Raw genomic sequence first — 22451 nt, 5'->3', positions numbered from 1 at the left:
AAAGAGTGTATCTGGCTAGACTAAATTGCCAGACAAAATCATATCAGATATATCATCAGATTTGGGGGGCTATACATTTGAAGTTCTAAGCTCCTCTTGCAGTGGTGAAATGTAAAATTTGTTACTACCGGTTCTGTGGCCATGGCTTTGAGGGGTGGCGTAATGTGACTGGGTGGGCGTGGCCAACTTTTTTTTAACTTTTAAAAGCATTTTTTTTACAACCTCTTGGGCCGAAGAGGTTGTAGAAAAATGCTTTTAAAAGGCTCCTCTGACGATCCCAGCTGAGTTGCCTGATTGTCAGAGGCTTTTCTTTAAAGGCAAAAACAATGCTTTTAAAAGAAAAGAAAAGACTCTGACAATCAGGCAACTCAGCTGGGATCGTCAGAGGAGCCTTTTAAAAGCATTTTAAAATCTTCGGCTGAAGAGGTTGTAGAAAAAGTGCTTTTAAAAGGCTCTGATGATCCCAGCTGAACCGCACGATCATCAGAGGCTTTTTTTTTTATTTTTAAAAGCATTTTTTCGGCCAAAGAAAAAATGCTTTTAAAAGTTAAAAAAAAAGCCTCTGATGATCACGTGGCTCAGCTAGGCATGGGGCAGGCAGAGATTTTTGCTACCGGTTGTCCGAACCACCCACCGCCATCCCTACCAGATCGGGTGATCCGGTCTGAACTGGCAGCATTTCACCCCTGTCCTCTTGGTATGCAGCCTTGACTTTCCCCTCAAAAGAAGAAAATGAAGAAAGGCTCAAAAATAACAATTGCACTATTATAAACTAAATGCACTTGTGTCTATATTCCTAAAGTACTATATTCTGCATTCTCTCTAGTCTTGTTTTTAGTTATTGTTGCTTGTTGCTTGCTGATTTTTTGCATCTTTTTTCAAGCCACAGTATAATGTTTATATAGAAATTCAAGTTTGCTGGGAAAAAAATCCCACCCCTTTTTCTCTTATAGGTTTATGGTGATTCCTGTGTTCAGCACCCTACAAAACTTTGCTAATTAACAACATGATTGTTATCTACATGTTTTCTTATGGAGATTGTCACATGATTATAATTCAATATTTCTAAAATATTGAGAAAGATTTCTCAATATTTTGAATATTCAGAGTCACGTGGAACAGTGAAAGAATTAAATTCTATTTGTTTGCAGCTACAAATGTTAGGAAAGCACAGAAATGGCCCAAATTGTTCTGCCTTTCTTTCATATATTCATCAAAGTATAAATTATTTTACCTGACCCTATTTAGATAAAATTTGGATAAAGATGCCATGGCTGAACAAAATAATTTTAATTACCCCTTAATTTTTTAATGAACAAGACATTTTGTTCTGTTTGGAACTGTCATCTTAATTAAAACTCTACGTGATTAAATAAATAGGAACAAATTCTATGTTATCTTCCAGAGAAGTCATGATGCAGAAGAATAACTTACTGTCATATTTAAAGGTAATATTAGGCAGTCCAATATTCTTTCCATTTGGAGAGAGGCCCTATAGAAATACAAGAGAACATGAATTCATTTGACTACATCATACCAATGCGATACAGCTGAATATTAAAATTCCATCCAGTGAAGTATACTGCATTCCCGAGTTTGATGAAACTCGTGGAAAAATTCTTAACTCTAAAAAGTATGAACATTGTATGGTTGTCTTAATTGTTTCATGCTTCCTGTTACTTACTGATGAATATAGTTCTGTAAATAGAATCTAACATATTATTGAAAAAATACAAAGAAAATCTACAATGCTTTACACCGTTTTTAAGCTCCTTTTGCACAACTCACACAAATCATCTCTAATTCACATTCCCAACCTAATAAATTTTATCTGTGAAGAATTACAACTGTAATTTTCACTAGCCATGACTTTTCTAGAAGTCAAAAGTTGGGTAAAATGTGTGCAAGAAGTGTCAACCTCTTTGGAAAAAAAAAATCTAATCAGTGCTGTATTGTGTCCAAAATGCTTTTGGACTAATCTGGGGAAGAGATACAAAACAGTAAAATGTTGAATATATAAATTCTGTACAATATAAATATGCTATGGCTGATAAGTTGTTTTCTAGATATAAAAAAGGAAAATGTTGAATCTCTCTCTCCCCCTCCCCCTCTCTCTATAGCTATCTGTCTGTCTATCTGCACTCTGAATATATAGCAATTACATTTATCTAAATCATTATTAAATGTCATCAAAAGGATACACTATCAATGAAAAACTTTCAAGAAACATTTTATCCAAATATGACAAAGGACATATAACTACAGTCTCATAAAAAATTCCCCAGATAATTTTTTAAACTTGTCCAATTTTAATGATCAATACACAGTGCCCAATAAGATCACAGATGACAAATAAAAGTGCTTTTATTTAATACATGACATCCAGAATAATTCAGTTTTGTAACATGCAGTCTTCCTTGCCAAACTATTTAGACGTTTTTATTTTAAAAGAATGAAACAGTACTTTAAAATGCAATCAAGTAACAATCACTGGAAATTAAAAAAAAGATTTGTATTATATGGAGGAGTCTATCTATGAAGCAGGGGTGACAAATTGAATTTCTTGGAGGGCAGGATCAGCATTGTAGTTGTCCTCCATGGACTGGACCAGGGGTGGGGAGAGGGAGACGGCACAGATTCCTCCTACAGCACCCTGCAGGGTACTACAGGAGGCCATCCAGGATGAAAACGGGGCACGGGGGTTGCCGGCAGCCTCCCCCAGCCCGTTTTGGCTCCTTTGCTATTTCCAGGGCCATCCTGCGGGCCAGAACTACGCAACCTGGGGGCAGATCCGGCCTGCAGGCCTTGAGTTTGACACCCCTGTTCTATAGCTTTGCTGATACAAAGGCTCCCTTAGTTAGTGGTCTTACTTAAGTAAGATACAACAGGCTAAATATAACGTATTTGGAAGCTTTGTTGATCTAGCAAAAGTCACTGAACTTAAGGCAGCGGTCCCCAACCTTTCTGGCTTTGCAGATCAGTGGTGGTGTTCATGGTGGGGGAGAAGGGTGGTTCATTGCAAGCAGCAGGGGCTTTGCGTGCTGCATGCACAAGCGCGCTCACCTCACACTTGTATGGCCCGGTTCCAAACAGGCCATGGCCCAGGAACTGGGGACCCCTGCATTACCTTTTCCCCCAAAATAAGACATCCCCTGATAATAAGCCTAATCAGGCTTTTGAGTGCATGACAATAAGGCCAAGCGCTTATTTCAGGGTTCAAAAAAATATAAGACAGGTTCTTATTTTCGGAGAAACACAGTACATATCTTGTAATTGCTTGATACACTTTTTTACTGTCTTTCCCCAAAAATAGGACATGTCCCGAAAATAAGGCCACATCTGATTTTTGGGATGGGTGTAAATATACTGCTTTCGACTGCTTTTGCCATCGAATGCGGCCACTTCTGCAACAGGAGGCCAAGCGATGCGCCCCATGTGCCTAGCACTGGCCTTCTGAAGGGTAAATATAGCAGCAGCTATCCAAATTTTTTTACCTTTATTTCATCCCAACCATACTGGGCCATGTGGGTTGGGATGAAATAAGGGTTAAAAAATTGTAGATAGCTGCTGCTACCCTTCAGAAGGCCGGCATGAGGCACGAGTCTCCTGCTGCAGAAGTGGCTGTGCCCAAGGAGTGCTTTTGGGAGAGAAGGCAAAGGAGAAGCGATTGCTTGCAAACTTCCGCCCTGCTCCCACCTCTTCTCCGGGCAGCTCCTGGCAGCCCCATATGTCCAAAGCCTGTGCCCACCCAGCTCCCTTTTCCACAGTGCCCAGTTCTTTATTGAGTGTGGTAGCAGGTGGGGTGGAGAAGAAGCAAACTCGCATGGAGCGAGACAGGGCTCACTCCTCTTGCCCTCTTTTCTCCCCCTCTTGCTGGGCATGGCAGGGCTTCCTACCCCTGCCCAAATTGGATGCATTTGGGGTGGCAGGTGGGGTGGCAGGTGGGGAGGGGTGGGGCTGGGTAAATGTGAGATGTGTCTTACCTGCTTTGTAGCACCCCTGTGTGGAGGCAAACATGTAGGGTAAAAAAAAAACCTTGCAAGTTCAATCAAACTTCTTGAACTTGCGAGAAGTTTGGTTTTCCCCACAACGTGTTTGCCTGCAGACAATGGCGAGACACGTGACAGAGCTGCAAGGCAGGTAAGATGCATGTCTCATGTCTCCCCAGCCCCACCCCGCCCTACCTGCCACCCCCAAATTGCATACAATTTCAGCAGGAGCAGGATGCGCTGCCAAGCCCGGTGAGGGGGGAAGAAGAGACAGCAAGAGGAGCCCCGTCACGCTCCACACATCTTGCTTCTCCCCCACCCTACCTGCCACCCCCTCAACAAAGAGACAGCATGGAAGGGCAGCAGCCAGGCTGCTGTTGTGGTACCATTGGGGTGCGTGGAGCTGTCTTACCTGCCTTGCAGCTCTGTCGCGTGTCTCACTGTTGTCTGCAGGCAAACACATAGTGTAAAAAAACCTCCTGAGTTCAATCAAACTTCTCGAACTCGTGAAAAGTTTGGTTTTACTCTACAACGTGTCTGCCTGCAGACAAAGGCGAGACACATGACAGAGCTGCAAGGTAGGTAAGACGCGTGTCTCGCATCTTCCTGGCCCCTGGTGAGAGGGGGAGAAGAGACAACAAGAGGAGCAAGCACTGTCTCACTCCACGCGTCTTGCTTCTCCCCTGCCCCATATGCCACCCCCCTCAATAAATAGCTGGGTGCTGTGGAAAAGGGAGCCGAGCGGGTGCAGGCTTTGGGCATCTAGGGCTGCCGGGGGTTGCCCGGTGAAAAGGTGGGAGCGGGGCAGGAGTTTGCAGGTGACGGGAATGGATGGATGGATGGATGGGAGGCGGGCAAGTACCAAGAATGCCAGGGAGATTCCCACCTTTGGTTGTCTCAGCAAACAGCTGACAAGCAGCGCAACACAGCAGCAGCCATGAGGTGGCCACGCTTGCCGCCTCCTGCACCCCCAAAATAATAAGACACCCCCTCCCCCAATAGTAAGGCCAAGCCCTTATTTCGGGGTTCCAAAAAATATAAGACAGGATCTTATTTTTGGAGGGTTTTTCAAAGTTTCTTCATTATTAGCAAACCCAGGAAAATTATACAAGAGACTATGCAATTTTTTTTTTTTTTTTTTTTTTTTGTTCAAAAAGTTTTTATTGGTCAAAAAAGGTATATACAAATACATATCAGGTATGGCAAATTTTCATTTTTCTTATCCTAGATAAGAATTTTACTCAAATTTTTTAACACATACAACAGCCATATGGCAAGCAGGTGACACGAAGTAGCTAAGTTTACAAATCTTACATACGCAATAAAGAAGGGTCAAGAATAAACAGAATATCATACAAAAGAGAATAAGGAAAACCAACACAATACCAAATATCTTTATCACTTCCTAGTTTTGGATCTCAGAACTCTGGGTTCAGCCTGACCCAACTCCAGGGCCGCAACAGCGGCAGCCTCCGCCCCATGGTCTATAACCTCCCTTCTTCAATTCCTGGGTCATCTGATTCCAGGAGGGCTTTGTGTTCCTCCACGTAGGCCGTAGCCTCCATAATTGTACTAATTTTTTCCTAATGCCCTCCCGGAAAATCATCAATCCCTCTGGCATCAGCCATCTGAAGCCCTCCCTTCTGGTACAATTTGCTTGACAAAAGTAATATTTCTTTCTCATTTCACGTACCTGTCTGGGAATCTGCCTCAGAATGGCTATCTCCCCTGCCCCTGTAAGTCAGTGCCCCACTCCTATGTTTTCTAAGAATTTCATCTCGTCTCTCTTCTCACAAATTTGACATGAACCTCTCTGGGAACTGCATGCGTGCGTGCATATTGTGAATTAACTCTATAAACTCGATCCACATCCCAATTCATGAAATCAACACCTCTCCCAAGAAATTCTCCCAACAATTTAGTCACAACATCTCTCAAATCTTCTTGGTCCACTTCTTCCAAATTTTGAAACCTAAGGAAATAAGACATTTTATCCATCTGTAGTCCAAGCACAGCATTGCCTGTCGTCTCCTCTCTTTTCTGCACTGCCCGCATCTCACCCTCCAGACCTTCCACTTTCTGCTTGTTTTCTGCTGAGACTTGTTGAGTATCCTTTAAATCCTTTTGGATAGTCACAATTTCTGCTCTTATTTCCGTTTGGCCTCTTTGCAAATCATCCAGTTTCTTGTCCATATTGGATAACTTTTCCAGAATTCTCCATCTCTCCAGCAGTTGGTCTCTGACCTTTGCCATTTGAAAAAAATTCAAAATCCTCAGGCAAGCACAGTATCCTTGTAATTTCCTCCGGATCCACCAGGGGCACTCACAGGAGCAACGAGTCCAGAGTACAGTTAGTCAACCAGGAAGTCAAGGGAAGTGATGTCATCAAGATTCTCATAGTGAAGGCGGAAGCTGGACGCCACCACTGTTCCCCAGAGGAGGGGCCTCAAACCCTCCCTCCTAAATTTCTCCATCACCTCTTCTCTCCAGAGCTCCACAAAACCGTAATCTTCTTATTTTAAGTTCTCCTCTCCAGAATGACTCGTGCTCCTTCCAGCCGCAGGGGAGAAAACCCCCGCACTCCGGAGCACTCCACTCGCGTTTACCGATATCCCCTTCCCTTCTCCATTCCTCAATTCTTCTCCGTTCCCTGTTCACCACCAGGCTGCTGCAGTTATAAATCCAAAGCCCCGGTGTCACCGGGCACAGCGGCCCAGGCGACGACCAAAGTAATGGCCGTGGCCCGTGGCCTCCGAACCCCGCCGAGCCTAGGACGCGCCAGCATCGGTCCCCCCAGTCCTGTATGTCGGCTGGGAGACCCCTGGCGAGCCGTCCGTGCGGCAGGTGTCCTTTTCGGAACACCTGGCCCCTGGGGGCCTCGGCGGCGGCCGGATTCGGGCGCTGGGGGCAAGAGAAGCCTCCAGACGACCCGTTGCCCCTGGACACCGGAAGTCGTCTCCGAGACTATGCAATTTTTCAAGCTGCAGAATTTATACTTCAATTCCATCATTTGGCAGCCTAGGAATAATTTTATAACATTCATTTCAGGGCATTGGATATGGTGATTGTTAATGCTTTCTTAGTAAGATAAATCACACAGTTCTATCAGTCATAGCTAACTGATAAATAAAATGTCAGGTAATGGGAAATCTGTAATTACTTTGTTTTGTCTGTGTTTTTAGATTTGAACAGGAACAGTAAACCACCACCAAAGCTATTATGTAGGTCTAGCTTTCGGAACCTTTAACTGGACACCCAACAGAAGGTTTGCAGGCTTTCTACTGTACCTGACTCTAAGCTAGCCATCCAGGCTCTCAAAATATTGCTGCAGATCACTGCCACTTTTATCAAGTGGTTTAATAGAGGGCAGGTAGTCTTATGACCATTTGTTCACTACAGGTAGTCCTTGACGTACAACCACAATTGAGCTCAAAATTTCTGTTGCTAAGTGAGACATTCATTAAGTGAGTTTTGCCCTACTTTACAACCTTTGTCACCACCGCTGTTAACTGGATCACTTCAGTTACACAGTTGTTAAGTGAATCTGGCTTCCCCATTGACTTTGCTTGTCAGAAAGTCACAAAAGGTGACCACATGACCCCAGGACACTACAACTGTCATAAATATGAGTCAGTTGCCAAGGAGCCAAATTTTGATTGTGTGACTATGGGAATGGTACAACGGTCCTAACTCACTTTTTTCAGGGCTGTTGGAACTTTGAATGATCACTAACTGCACAGTTGTAAGTCGAGGACCACTTTTTGAGTCAGTGTCCAAGCATCCAAAGTTTGATCATGTGACGATGGAGATGCTGCAACTGTTGACCAATGCTTGAAAATACAGCCATTGCAGCACCCCCCACAATCACGTGAACAAAATTCAGGCACTTGTTGACCCAAGTATAACAGAATAGAACTGGAAAGGGACCTTGGAGGTCTTCTAGTCCAACCCCCTGCTCAAGCAGGAAACCCCTGTACCATTTCAGACAAATGGCTGTCCAATTTCTTCTTGAAAACCTGCAGCGTTGGAGCATTCACAAAGCACAGAGATGTAATTAGAGAGACAATGAAAAATTCAATATGTTAACAAGTGCTTGAAAATCCAGTTGAAAAAAGAAAAAAATGCTTCAAATGCTTTATGTATATAGTCTACACAAAATATTCCAATGTTATCCTTCCCCCTCTTTTAAGAGCTCAAAAATTGATATTCAAGAATGAAGAAAGAGTAATTATATTCTCCAGCAACAATTGATTTTTTTTTCTCCCACAAAGATTTAGCTAGACCTGCCTGGGCAACTTCTTTAAATCACCCCTTAGCATTTTGTTGACTTCCATTATATCGACAGGGAAAAAAACAACCATTGTTTTCTCTTCCCTCAGAACAATCAATGGATTAAATCATTTCCTTGCCTCCTACAGAGTTGCAACACAAATGAATTTAGGTTAGGTCTAGGGCAAAAAATTGTTTTTCACTTATACTGAGTTTTTTTTACTCCTGTGGGAATATACTGAGTTGTTTTGCTAAGAAAAGAAAGGATCTTATAATTCAGCTTCTGACAGTTCAACCAAGAATTTTTCTAATTCCTTATCACACTTTTACCAACAATGATGTAGCGTTATATTCTGAATTAGTCAATAGAATTTTTAATGGAGAGAAATCCTCGCTATTTATGATGCTGTTTTAATATACCAGATGCAATTGTATTCCTCTTTTATCGGGATTCTACATTACAAGCATTTCAGACAGGAATTCCATTCAAGATCTGGCAGTTAAAAACTATTACTAAATTCTAATTGTACTTTTTTTTAATTTGAATTTATATCCCGCCCTTCTCTGAAGACTCAGGGCGGCTTACACTGTGTTAAGCAATAGTCTTCATCCATTTGTATATTATATACAAAGTCACCTTTTTATTGCCCCCAACAATCTGGGTCCTCATTTTACCTACCTTATAAAGGATGGAAGGCTGAGTCGACCTTGGGCCTGGTGGGACTTGAACTTGCAGTAATTGCAAGCAGCTGTGTTAATAACAGATAGACTTAGTCTGCTGAGCCACCAGAGGCCCTTACTTACTTATGTTACTTATAAAACATGCAGAAGAATCAATGGTATCATTTAAATACTGTTACTTGGAAACCAGACAATCACAAAACTAACTCATATGAGCTTATATTATAGGAAAAATATGAATAGCGAGGCTTTCTATTTATATTGTGTCTTTCCCCATAATTCATTACAGTACAACAAACAGATTTAAAAGAAGGGAGGGCTAGTGGAAACATTCTATAAATAGTATACAGGATATACTGTATGTCTGTCCTTCTTCAAAACATATGCAAAAACATGAAACTCAACATGTTTTAAGAATCTGAACATTTATAAGTGTTGGAAGAAAACATCCATCTGGGTTCAGTTCCAAGTGGGGACAAAGACATTGGAAACATGGAGACTGCTTGGAAAGATGGTTTAATGGTGGTCAGGATCACATGGCTTGAGTTCCTGAACAGAAAAGGGGCAAGGTGCTGTGTGCGCCCTGGCTTCTCTAAGCTTTGAACTTCCTGGGGCAAGGAAGATTATCCTGATTAGTTGTCAGACTCCCAGGGTGTGGGGGTCTTAGCTAGCCTTGCTGGCTGATGCAATCTTCTCAGGTGTCATGTGGTGAGTTTCTGTTGCTAAATGGGTCCTATTGTGTTGCAGATGATGGCCCATTGACAAAGGTGGGGGGAATGAGTGAGCTTGGCTGAGGCCTTAATGGCCCACTGACAAAGGTGAGGGGGGCAGGAAGCTGCAGGGAGCTGCTTTGTCCTTAAAACATGTTTCTCCATTTCCCTCATCCAGGGAAATATAATATTCTGCCTTTTTTAATATTTTCTAAAATATTTTGTTCTTCTAGGAGAGGGGTGGGTGCTAATTTCCTACATAAGGCCAGCTTAATATCAAAGTTTAGATAAAAATCCACAAACATTTAAAGCAACTGTATGCTTATAACAAACTATTGACTTGTTGGTATAAGAAGTAAGCAAGCAAGCAAACCCACAGGTAATTTTTATTAAGCTCTTAGATCTTCTCTTCTTTCCATCCATCCCCACCTTTTTATATCTTCCTTTCCTATCCTCTATCTAATGGACCATTGTGTCAAGGTGTGCATATTCAGAGACAAAGAAAACAGTGGTGCCTTGTTTGGGGAGGGCCAATCATGTAGCCAGAATAACCCAAGAGATTGGGGATTGTACAGCCAACTGATACATAGGTTCTATTAAAGCTGGTGGGGTACTTAAAGATTCCATCTTAGTCAGCAGTTTCAACTTCATTAACTGCTTAGACCAGGGGTAGTCAACCTTTTTATACCTACTGCCCACTTTTGTATCTCTAGTAGTAAAATTTTCTAACCGCCCACTGGTTCCACAGTAATGCGCCATGTATCGTCGTCTGCGCATGCCTCTTGCGCACTGTGGATTGGGTTTGGGGAAGGGGGCGCCGGCTACCAGTTCTGCTTTTCTGTTACAGCTGGGTGGTATGGGGAGAGATGCGCGAGCTATTCTGGGATGGGGCTTTTTTGTTTGCGGTCACACTATAGCACCATTTAGTATCACTTATGTAACATGAACTAAACTTATGTGTGGGTGATACAAATAGTATATTTTCAGAAATTTAAATTGTCACGGGGAATTTTATGAAAACCTAATGAAATTGTTTTTAAATAATGCTATGAAATTTTTTTAAAAAGTCAATTAAATTTTAAAAAAAGGAAAGTGCTTCAGTATCGACTAACTTCCTACAGGACAAAACCCCTACCGCCCACCATGAAAGCTGAAACACCCACTAGTAGGCGGTAGGGACCAGGTTGACTACCACTGGCTTAGACAATGGGATAGAGAGGAAACTCATTCAATTTGCAGATGAATAACAAGCTGGGCGGAATAGCCAGCACTTTTGAAGATAGGCTCAAGATCAGTGGTGGGATTCAAGTAATTTAACAACCGGTTCTCTGCCCTAATGATTTCTTCCAACAACCAGTTTGTCAAACTGCTCAGAAAGTTAACAACCGGTTCTCCCGAAGTGGTGCGAACTGGCTGAATCCCACCACTGCTCAAGATCCAGAAGAATTTTGATAAGCTTGAATACTGGAGACCATCATCATGTCTATTCCACATTTTTCTACCTTACCAAGAAGTAGGCCATGGTCTACGCTGTCAAATGCTTTACTGAAATCCAAGTATACTATGTCCACAGCATTTTTCTGGTTTGCTAATTTAGTCACTTTGTCAAAGAATGCAATATGATTTGTCTGGCATGATCTGCTTTTGACAAACCCATGCTGGCTTCTAGTAATAGCTTTGCTATTTTCTGTTTTCTCTGTATCTTTGGGGTGGTGGTCAGATGAATGCCTATCTGGACACTAAGAAATACCTTCCTCATATAGTTGCTAACCAGCAGTAGCTAACCTTAAATTAAAATGTTTGATGGCTTCTGATTTGCCAGAATTTCAGAGTAGCAACTGAATCTCCCACTAGTCTAAAAACTTTCTAAATAGAAAACTTGTGAATTGAATGCAAGATGAAAAGCATGTAGTCCATCACCCAGTTCCAGTTCTGGCCTTTTCCACCATTGAATTTCAGGAACTGAATAAAATCTTACCTTACCAAATTCAAGTTTAGGCATGTTTGGAGGATGTCAAAATTGGTAACAAAAAACAAAAGGATCTTGTATAACCAAGAACATGTAAAAACTTGCAACTATATAAACCGGCTAACCTTAGAAGTCAAAGGCAGGTGTAAGGAAGGAAAAACAAAGCATCTGAAGGTAATTAGTATCTGAGTTAAACCTCTTTTCAAAAGATGTAAACTGCTGCTTAAGGGATCAAAACAGATACTATTTAGTGATTTCTGAATGCACCTTGTAATGGGGAGCCTGTCTAGCTTCCTTTTCATTTGCTTATCTTATCTTTAGCTTTAAGCATATCAAGTTTAAAAAGTTTCCTGAAACAGGAAGGAGACAAAATTACCTCCCATTAGTCTCATCTGTTGTTACTCATTCATGCCTTGTTAGAAGCAGATGAAAAGCCTTTCAGTCATTTACTAGAAAACAAAAACTCAGGCCAGCCCAAAAAAATAATGGAAACTTGGTTGTCCTATAATTGTGGTCTTTTTTTAAAAAAAACTTTTTTGAGGTTTACAAATCCATACATTTGATGATGCAGATGCTCATTCTACAGCCTACGTAAATTAAAAAATAGGCAGTTTGTTCAAAGTATAAGTACCATATAATTGATGCAATCAGCATCAGTTGCTTTGATGATAAATCCAAACTTATTAGGCAGGCATACTGCTGGGAAGGGAGAAAGACAAAAACCATCTGGACTGAAGTCAGCCTACCCAGACTTCCAGGGCAGCTTCTAGGGTAAAAAAGGTTGGCATATTGTGGCTTTTCCAGAAAGCTGTATTTAGAGGCATGGCAAGATTTGATTCCTTTTTAATGCAAGAGGGATGGAACATTCTTACTATTTGGATGGTCACACATTCAGAAGCTATAGCTTCTTATAAGCATTGTTTGTTGGCCTGGCTCATCCACAGTACTAAGGTAAAAGCTGTAGTTTCCTAATTACAGTCAATCATATCTTATCACATGAAACCTTAAGCAGTTCATGATGCAACTGTAAATCTGGATAATGTGTGGTTGATAGATGCTACCATTTCCTATGAAATGTCAAAGCCATGCATGTAGTTTACTGAAAATAGCGCCATCTGATCTGGGCTACATTCTACACAGCTGTTTAAGAACTGCAGAAAATTCGGAAAACTCCAGTGTTTTGCTGCCATCAAAGCTGCTAAATCTCCTGAATTCAGTCCACATCAGCTAAGCCTAGCAAAAATTAGCCTGTACCTTAGTTTCTATCGCATAATGGCTAAAGAGCTGCGACAGTCAAAAAAAAAAAATCACTCTAAAAGGCAACTCAATATTAAAGTTGCCCATTTTTAAAAAACAAAGATCAAAGTGCTTCCCCAATTTATGTAGTGTTACAAATTGAAGCCTGGAATCATAAGGCAACCTCATCTCTACCTTCTGAGAATTCCTAAGGCTGGGTTGGATCTAAAATTTTGTTCATCTCTTCACAGCCTCAGCAAACCTGGTCAGTGCTGTGAGAATTCAACCGTTTGTGGAAATGTTAGCTTATGAATGTGTTTCTCTTTGCCATTTTAATGCCATAATTGTAAAAGACATCCATCTGAAAAAAGTCTCACACTGAATCATCCAACGAGATTCATAGCTGTTTGTCAGACTGAAGCACATTAAATTGTAGCATTTTGTTATTGTTGTTGTTGTTAGTTGCGAGGTTGTCTCCAACCCATCATGACCCCATGGACAACAGTTCCTCCAGGCCTTCCTGTCCTCTACTATCCTCTGGAGTCCATTTAAGCTCACACCTACTGCTTCAGTGACTCCATCCAGCCACCTCGTTCTCTGTCGCCTCATTCTTCTTTTGTCCTCAATATTGGACACCTTCCAACCTGAGGGCCTCATCTTCCGGCGTCATATCTTTTTTTCCTTTTGGTACTGTCCATGGGGTTTTCATGGCAAAGATACTGGAGTGGGTTGCCAGATCTGAAGTCGATAAGTTTCCTTCAGCTCCAATATGAGCATCCTCTATCTGTCAGATGCAAATTAAAGGAGAAATGCCCACTCCTGAATTCCCAGAGCAGCCATGCAGCTCAAGAACTCATCCAAACTGGGTGCCTACATTCAATTCAAAACATCTGTGCTCACTTCAAATCCAAATACTGCGTATTTTTAATCATGTTCTTTACAGACTACTCATCTCACTTTCTGGTTATGTTCACACAACACAATAAGGCTAACTCCTGGGTAAACCCTTATCTGCATTTTATTCAATCATAAACTAGCCTGGAAAGCTGGGTTTCTGCATCTCCAAATGTAATTCATAAATTGTACTGTCCAGAAAGAATAAATTTAAATCTTAATTTGTTTCATCAAGCACTTTTTGGGAATCTATCAGTTTCATAGAGTCTCCACCAATAAATATACAGCATATCCTAATTTTTGAGTGAGTGTAGTCTGTAGTCACCCAACTCAGCTCTAACTGCAATAGAACGACTAGCCTTGTGGTGCAACCAAAACAATCTGGAACTGAACACACTCAAAACCGTAGAAATGGTGGTAGACTTTAGGAGAAACCCTTCCATACTTCCACCTCTCACAATACTAGACAACACAGTATCAACAGTAGAAACCTTCAAATTTCTAGGTTCTATCATATCGCAAGATCTAAAATGGACAGCTAACATCAAAAACATCATTAAAAAAGGACAACAAAGAATGTTCTTTCTGCGCCAACTCAGTAAGCTCAAACTGCCCAAGGAGCTGCTGATCCAATTCTACAGAGGAATTATTGAGTCTGTCATTTGCACCTCTATAACTGTCTGGTTCGGTTCTGCAACCCAACAAGAAAAACACAGACTTCAGAGGATAATTAGAACTGCAGAAAAAATAATTGCTACCAACCTGCCTTCCATTGAGGACCTGTATACTGCACGAATCAAGAAGAGGGCCGTGAAAATATTTACAGACCCCTCGCATCCTGGACATAAACTGTTTCAACTCCTACCCTCAAAACGACGCTATAGAGCACTGCACACCAGAACAACTAGACACAAGAACAGTTTTTTCCCGAAGGCCATCACTCTGCTAAACAAATCATTCCATCAACACTGTCAAACTATGTACTGAATCTGCACTACTATTAATCTTCTCATAGTTCCCATCACCAATCTCTTTCCATTTATGACTGTATGACTATAACTTGTTGCTGGCAATCCTTATGATTTATATTGATATATTGACCATCAATTGTGTTGTAAATGTTGTACCTTGATGAATGTATCTTTTGTTTTATGTACACTGAGAGCATATGCACCAAGACAAATTCCTTGTGTGTCCAATCACACTTGGCCAATAAAAAAATTCTATTCTATTCTATTCTATTCTATTCTATTCAATAGTTGGAATCCTTTCATCCATATCCAGTATACTCCTCAAATGATATGATTATATTTGGTCTGAGAGTAATACATGTTTTAAGCCAGTGGTGAAATGTAAAATTTGTTACTACCAGTTCTGTGGCCGTGGATTGGGCAGGGGGGGGAATGTGACTGGGTGGGTGTGGCCAACTTTTTTTTTTACTTTTAAAAGTATTTTTTCTACAACCTCTTCAGCCAAAGAGGTTGTAGAAAAAATGCTTTTAAAAGTAAAAAAAATGATCCCAGCTGAGCCGCGCGATCATCAGAGGCTTTTTTTTTTACTTTTAAAAGCTTTTTTTCGGCAGAAGAAAAATGCTTTTAAAAGTAAAAAACAACAATCTCTGATGATCGTGCAGCTCAGCTGAGGTGGGAGGGGGCAAGGATTTTTGCTACCGGTTCTCTGAACCTCCCGCCACTATCGCTACCGGATCAAGCAATCCAATCCGAACCGGAGCATTTCACCCGTTTTAAACCCATACTTCAGCCCCATGTAACACAAAACTAACTTGAGTTCTGTATACAGGTAGTCCTTGATATACAACCGTTCATTTAATAATCGTTCAAAATTACAACAGCACTGAAAAAAGTGACATGACCATTTTTCATATGACCATTGCAGCTTCCCCATGGTTATATGATCAAAATTCAGACGTTTGGCAACTGACTCAAATTTATGACAGTTCCAGTGTCATGTGATCCCCTTTTGCAACATTCTGACAAGCAAATTCAATGGGGAAGCCAGTTTCACTTAACAAACTTGTTACTAATTTAATACCTGCAATGATTCACTTAACAACTGTGGCAAGAAATGTCATAAAATGGGGCAAAATTCGCTTAACATATGCCTCACTTAGCAACAGAAATTTTGGGCTCTATTGTGATTGTAAGTCAAGGGCTACCTGCATTTTAATAATTGGAGCTAAATACCCCAGTTAGCGGTATTGTGTTCCTGACAGTGTAATTAAACCTTTCATTAAATAGTTCCTGTTGACCTAATCAGATCATTGGGCATAGATTTCGGCAAGAAGAGTGGCAAATGATGAAACACACCCTGTGAAATTGTAACTTATGTATTTGTGTCAGATGCTTTGACAAAAATCTGCCTGGATTTGCATTTGGATACATGTAATAATTCGTCACATTTCACTTTGTACCAGACACCTGTATATTTCCAAAAGGATACTTCCTTTTTGAATTTGCAGATGCTTTCCATTTCTGTAATTTCGAATTCTTTTTGAGATTTCAAAATCTGAGTCATTAGAACTCAGTATACCTTATTTAACATAGTTACATGAGGAAATGAGGAGATTTTAATGTAACAAACTTATTTAAATAAGGAAAACGAGAGCTTTTTTGAAACATCTAACTTATTCCTCCTGCTATTAACCTTCTACACATAAGACTGTGATTTTAGAGAAAAACACAGAAACCAGTGAGAAGGTATCTAATTTTCTTGTCTTGAAAAGAAGAACTGATTTCCCTATCAAGTAGTTATGTCAGGGAAGGAAAACTTGTAACTTTTTGGATGTTGCTGAGCATCACTTCCAAATAGCTCCAACCAGCATAGAATGTAAAGTTGAAAGCAACCTTGTTGACAGTGGAATAATACTAAATAGTTCTCCCTGCATCCTACAGGACAGTCCTTGAGATACTTGATAATAAAATACTGCTCTTCCCACAGTCTTCTCTTCCCCAGTCAAAATAAGAACAAAAGCAACCCTTGAGAAGTTTTTCCTTCCCAGTCTCTATCCTTGCTCACCTCTGGACAAGCTCTAGTTTGTCTTTCCTAATATGTGGTACCCAGAACTATATATATATAACAATATGCTGTTGTTGTTCTAAACCCAATACAAAAAGAAAATATATTTTTGTAGTATCCTTTTCTGGGATTAAACTGGATATTTTTTTGCCCAAATATGGATGAACAGCAGTTAATGTTACACATCATTTACTGAAATGAAACAAATTCAAATTATGGTTATTTTTGCTGACATTTCCCTGATGCATAGAAAATATTAACCAAATTTCTATATTTAAATATTAAATCCCACAACTCGTAATGAAAAACAAGTGGTTATTTTCAATAATCTGGGAAATGCATCAAAGCTAATAGATAAAAAGAAAGGCCAGTACATATCAATAAAACCACTGTTTAGCATTACAGGTATTTGCAAACTGCTATAAATTAGACAATATGAATACTTTCAAACATCTTAACATAAAACATTATCTCTTTTGTAAAATTCAGAATGATAAGATTAGTTTATAACTAAAAGCTAATGAATCCCTTTCCCTACATATATTACAGACTTTATCACAGGATTTTCATTTAATTTTCTGGGTCAGTTAAGCATAGTGCTCAAGTTATTGGATTAGAATAGAGAATTATTCCCATCTCAGACCGACAAATTTACTGAGTGACTGTAGCTCATCTGAAAGGTGGATGTTCTGGAGAATAATTGGGAAAAGGTGCTATGAGTGCTGCCATAAAGAGAGACAGTTTGGTGTTGTAGTTAAGGCATCAGGCTAGAAACCACTAGGGCATGAGTTCTAGTCCCACCTTAGACATCAAGCCAGCTGCCTGACCTTGGTCCAGTCACTTTCTCTCAGCCTAGAAAGGAGGCAATGGCAAAACACCTCTGAAAAACCTTGCCAGAACTCTGTAGGGACTTGTCCAGACAATCTTCAAGAATCAGACATGATTATATGGAAGAAAAAAAATATATGTCACCTTCAAATTCTCTGGAAAAGGCAAGATATCAATCTTAGTAACTATAACAATACTCAATTGGAACATCTAGCAACATTATAGCACAAAGTTTTCAAGACTTTTTCATCTTGACTTAAGGTTGACTCAGCCTTCCACCCTTTATAAGGTAAGTAAAATGAGGACCCAGATTGTTGGGGGGGCAATAAGTTGACTTTGTAAAAAAAAAATATATATACAAATAGAATGAGACTATTGCCTTATACATTGTAAGCCGCCCTGAGTCTTCGGAGAAGGGCGGGGTATAAATGTAAAACAAAAACAAAAAAAAATCTTACAGTGCACACGTCATAGGCCGGACTTTTGTGTAACAAGCTCCAAAATCTATGACCTCACAGGTTATGGGCCTTAGGACAGGGCTGTCAAACTCAAGGCCCATTGGCCGGATGCGTCACATGCTGGTCACGCCCACACCCAGTTTAGTGAAAGGGAAAAAGTTACGATATGTCATGTGACAATGCAAGTTTGACAACACTGCCTTAAGAGGAGAAATGGAGGCAATCCTATCCTAGCAATGTCATGGAAATGGGGCTTCGGCTGATGCAGGATACCAGCAGACATTTCATGGCACAGTAGTTGAAAACCACTAATGGAAGTGTGTGATGTGTCTTTCTATTAATACGATACTGATATTTTAATCTTAAAGCTAGCTAACCTAGCATTCCAAACTTTTTAGTTTATAAATTATTTTAAAGAACAGAATTTTGAAGACATTGGGTTAAAGATTCTTCTTGATTAGATTGAGTATTTTGAAATGCTGGCAACAACAGTGATAGCAATGTGTTTTCAGAAAATATGAACAAATTATCTAATTCTGTTTGATCAAAGAGATCGTATCATTCGTTCATTTTATTCTGAAAATGCCCTTCCATCACGCTGGATGACAACATTTCAAAATGTGCTATTGAGAATGCTCTTAATTTTGTGGAAATGACCCCTCAGTTTTAAAAACTTAATGGTCCAACTTCTAAAACTCTTATTTTTGTGATAAAATATGTTATGTAATAAAAAATAAAGCTACATGCTAAACAGTATTAGTTCACAGCGTTTAGATCTGTAATGAAGAAGCACAAAAAAATAGCAAAAATTATAAATATAAACCAGTTCAATACGTGTGTAAATATTTCTAATCTCAGAGGATACCTGTCAGTATCTATTCATCAGGAAACTCAAACCATAAAAACTATTACTATAAAGGAGCTTTATATATCAGATTGTGTTGGCCAACAGTGTTGGCTATTAGGCTGGGTGTAGGAGTGCAAAGGTTCAAAAATCCTTTGCCATATTAGCACAGCAGCTTATGGCACATTAAAATCAAGAGCAAAACACAAGAGAGATCATTCAGATTCCTTTCTGAAATAAGAACCAATATTCAAGAATGATTTGAGAATATAACAACAACAATCTTGGGGAAAGGAACACAAAATTATTGCATCTCTGTCTTTGCAAGAAAATAGATTGTATCTTCTAGAAGCTATGAGTAGGTGACACACAGATAGCTAATATATGGCCAAAGTGTCATAATTGTATGAAATGAAGTATGTATAAAATCTAGCTGTAACACATAGTAGAGTTTCCCAGTAGGTACTATTTCATCTTTCATTAAACCATTGAGCCAATGCTTATACACTGCATGAGTTTCCATACTTTTTGAAAGCTGAAATCTACATCTACATTTAATATTCTGTCAGAAATATTTGGAAACGACGGCATGGAAGATTGAAAAAAAAATATGGAACTCAATCCAGCTGGTGTTGAAATGACATATGGATGTGAAAGTCTCATACTAGTAACCAATTTTATACACCAGTATCTACATCCATTAACTCCACATGTTCCTATGGAAAATGGAAAACATGCATTTCTTTGTGCAAGTTTTAAGAAATCCCCTTGGGTTTAACAGTAATACTACCAATTAAAATGGGAAAATTCACCCATCAGCCCAGAATTGCATTAGCTTCTTGAATAAGTCATAGTGGATTGGTTCATATACATTATCTTTGGATAGTATTGTCCATAATAGAAGGCTTACTTGTCATAAATAACACATGCTCTACACCGTTCTGTCAAGGTCTGGAATTTAGGACAGTTATACATTCCAAAGAAAGTTTCCCAACCTCATTTTTCCCAAGGCTTTTGCAAATACAGGCCCCAACTTGCCACATTTAAGTGCTATATAAATTAGTTTAGTGGAGACATCCAAGCTAGCATGTCATTTTAAAGTAAACAGGTATATAAAAGAACACAGATTTACATTCTAACAAGCATATATATGCATTAGGGTGGGAAAATGGAGAAAGCTAATATAAAGTTGTTGTTTTAAATCAGTGCTACACCATATATAGTAAAGTACAGCCTCTGTCACTAGAATGTCAGCAAGTGCTTAGAAATATTCTGTAATGAAAGGGAGAAAAGTATATTTTAAATTTTATTTAAAATTTAAATAAAATTGTTTAAAGGGATAAAGGGAAAGAAATAAATTTCATGCCTTGGTTTGTTTCCAATATGTTAATACTTAAGGAAACAATACTTACAGCACACATAAGCATATGCCAACTCTGTGCTTGTAATTTAAAATCCATCTTCAAGAATGTAATGAATCATCTTTAATTGTAGACCACTGACAGAAAATTAGTTTTATTACTATATATTAAGTCTTCTTTTTGAACTTTAAAACAAAAACCCAGGTCTACAAAGGCAGCCTCTCTCTGTAGCCTAGCTCCTGTCAGTTAAAATTACAACAGAAATTAGATTTCAAATTTATCTGGTTTGGTGGACAATTTAGACCAGTAGTCCCCAACCACTGGTGGCCTGGCTGGGGGACAAGAAGGGAACCAGGCCATGTGAGTAGTGGGCTGCGTGCGCGCAGCTCAACTCACATGAATGGGGGGGGGGCTGCTCTCATGCCAGTTGAGCTGCGTGCGTGCACATGAGCCCGCCTTTCATGTGACCTGGTTCCCAATAGGCCACAGCCCAGGGGTTGGGTACCCCTAATTTAGACTATCCCCCTCAAAATAGAAAGGAAGTTTTTTTTAAGCTGCAACAATCTATTTACTGGTAGTCTTCTTGATCTACTTTCTGAGATGCTGACCTACAAGTTTCATTATCCCAGATGAACATTTAACTGGGGCAGATTAGAGATTGCAATCGCAAACTTCTGAAACATCTTCTAAGCTGGGGAAGATCGATCTGGTTTAAGTAATGCTATGGCGCTTAGTAGCATCTGATTGGGCAAGAAATGCATTAAACACCATTAAGCAATTTATTGCAAGGAAAACTTGCTTAAAATAGCAAATAATATTATCCTACATTTCAATATCTTTCATTTTTAAAAATTGCCACTGAAAACTGTGAAGTGCTTTGGTTATGTTTTACAAAGTATCTTATTTTTACTCTCTTAGGAATTACCCGACTTTAGTTCAGGGATCCCCGATCCCCAATCCCCAGGCCATGACCCACAACCAGGCCATGACCTATTTGAAACTGGGCAGCATGAGAGGTGGCCCAGCATACATGCACATACGCAGCTCAACTTGCACACATGTGCACAGCTCAACTTGCACAAGCGGCAGGCTGGCACACATATGTGTGTGCCTCTCCACTTAGAGTCAAGCTGTTTGTGCATGCATGTGCACCCTGCTCCCCCCCTCCGCCCCCAATTCCCATGGCCCGGTTCCCCTCTTCCCCCCAACCGGGTCGCCAAGCCACAAAAGGTTGGAGACTGCTGTTTTGGTTGAATTCCTTCAGCCAGTGAAAAACAGTGGTTTTCCATGAATTTCCAGTGGAAAGAAAACACACACACACACACACACACACACACACACACACACACACACACACACACACACACACACACGAAGGCTACTGAATGCCTTCAGAAATTTTGAATTATAACCCTAATCATCTTTTTCATTTGCTTTACTAGTTGGGACCGAAGCAAATAGAAATCCAATACAGCTAGAGGGCATCCAATTAATTTTCACTGGCATTGAACAAAACTTAACAAAAAAATCCCTTGGTGATATAATTTAATCAACTAAAATACCTTTATTACACAGTAATTAGTTACTTTGTTGGAATGAGACACTTTTTTGCTCTAGACTATAAAAGATTGCAGTGATCTGATGGAAATATTTTCTGTCCACTCATTGCCAATTTTGTTCCCAGAGTGATATAACAGATGACATTCAGTACAATAAATTCTTTTATTAAGCATAAATTTGAGACTGCTTTAGGGATTTAGAGTGTTCAGTTTCATGCTGAAAAATACGTAATATTATCCTTAGACTGTCAATGTGTGTAACCAAAACAGAGCCACAGGTTACTCTACTTTCATTAACAGGAGGAGGAAAGGAATGCAGAAGATGCTTTTTGAATGCAAAAACTAGCTAAAAAGTTTAATTCAAAACTTAATTGTAAAAGTTCTATAACTGAACTATTTGTCAGTGAAACAAACTTTTTAGACAATGTTTTAAAAACATTGGGTGGAAATTGAATTTCAGTTCAACAATAATTACTGAAAATGTACAATTATTAATGATTTCCCTTTTTAAATAAATTAAAGCTGTTTGGCTTATCAATATTTGACATGCTTTAAGAAGGAGTGGGTTCTAATCACCTTTAGCAGATAACCACAACTGGGACCACATTTTCCATTGC

At 39.7% G+C, this 22451-nt stretch overlaps 1 protein-coding gene across 3 annotated transcripts in view; it reads right to left on the bottom strand.

The window, feature by feature from the left end:
- The window catches only part of IL17RD (interleukin 17 receptor D), a 66500-nt gene that overhangs the window by 19911 nt on the left and 24138 nt on the right, over positions 1 to 22451 (bottom strand). For all 3 annotated transcript variants that reach the window (XM_058166243.1, XM_058166244.1, XM_058166242.1), the window contains exon 2: positions 1435 to 1492. In XM_058166243.1, the coding sequence (XP_058022226.1) occupies positions 1435 to 1492 (58 nt within the window). The remainder of the gene's footprint in view (positions 1 to 1434; positions 1493 to 22451) is intronic.

Source organism: Ahaetulla prasina, chromosome 2 (genome assembly GCF_028640845.1).
Source record: "Ahaetulla prasina isolate Xishuangbanna chromosome 2, ASM2864084v1, whole genome shotgun sequence".
Taxonomy (NCBI): Eukaryota; Metazoa; Chordata; class Lepidosauria; order Squamata; family Colubridae; genus Ahaetulla; species Ahaetulla prasina.
The sequence above is the reverse complement of the archived record's forward strand: the minus strand, read 5'-3'. Positions and strand labels throughout refer to the sequence as shown.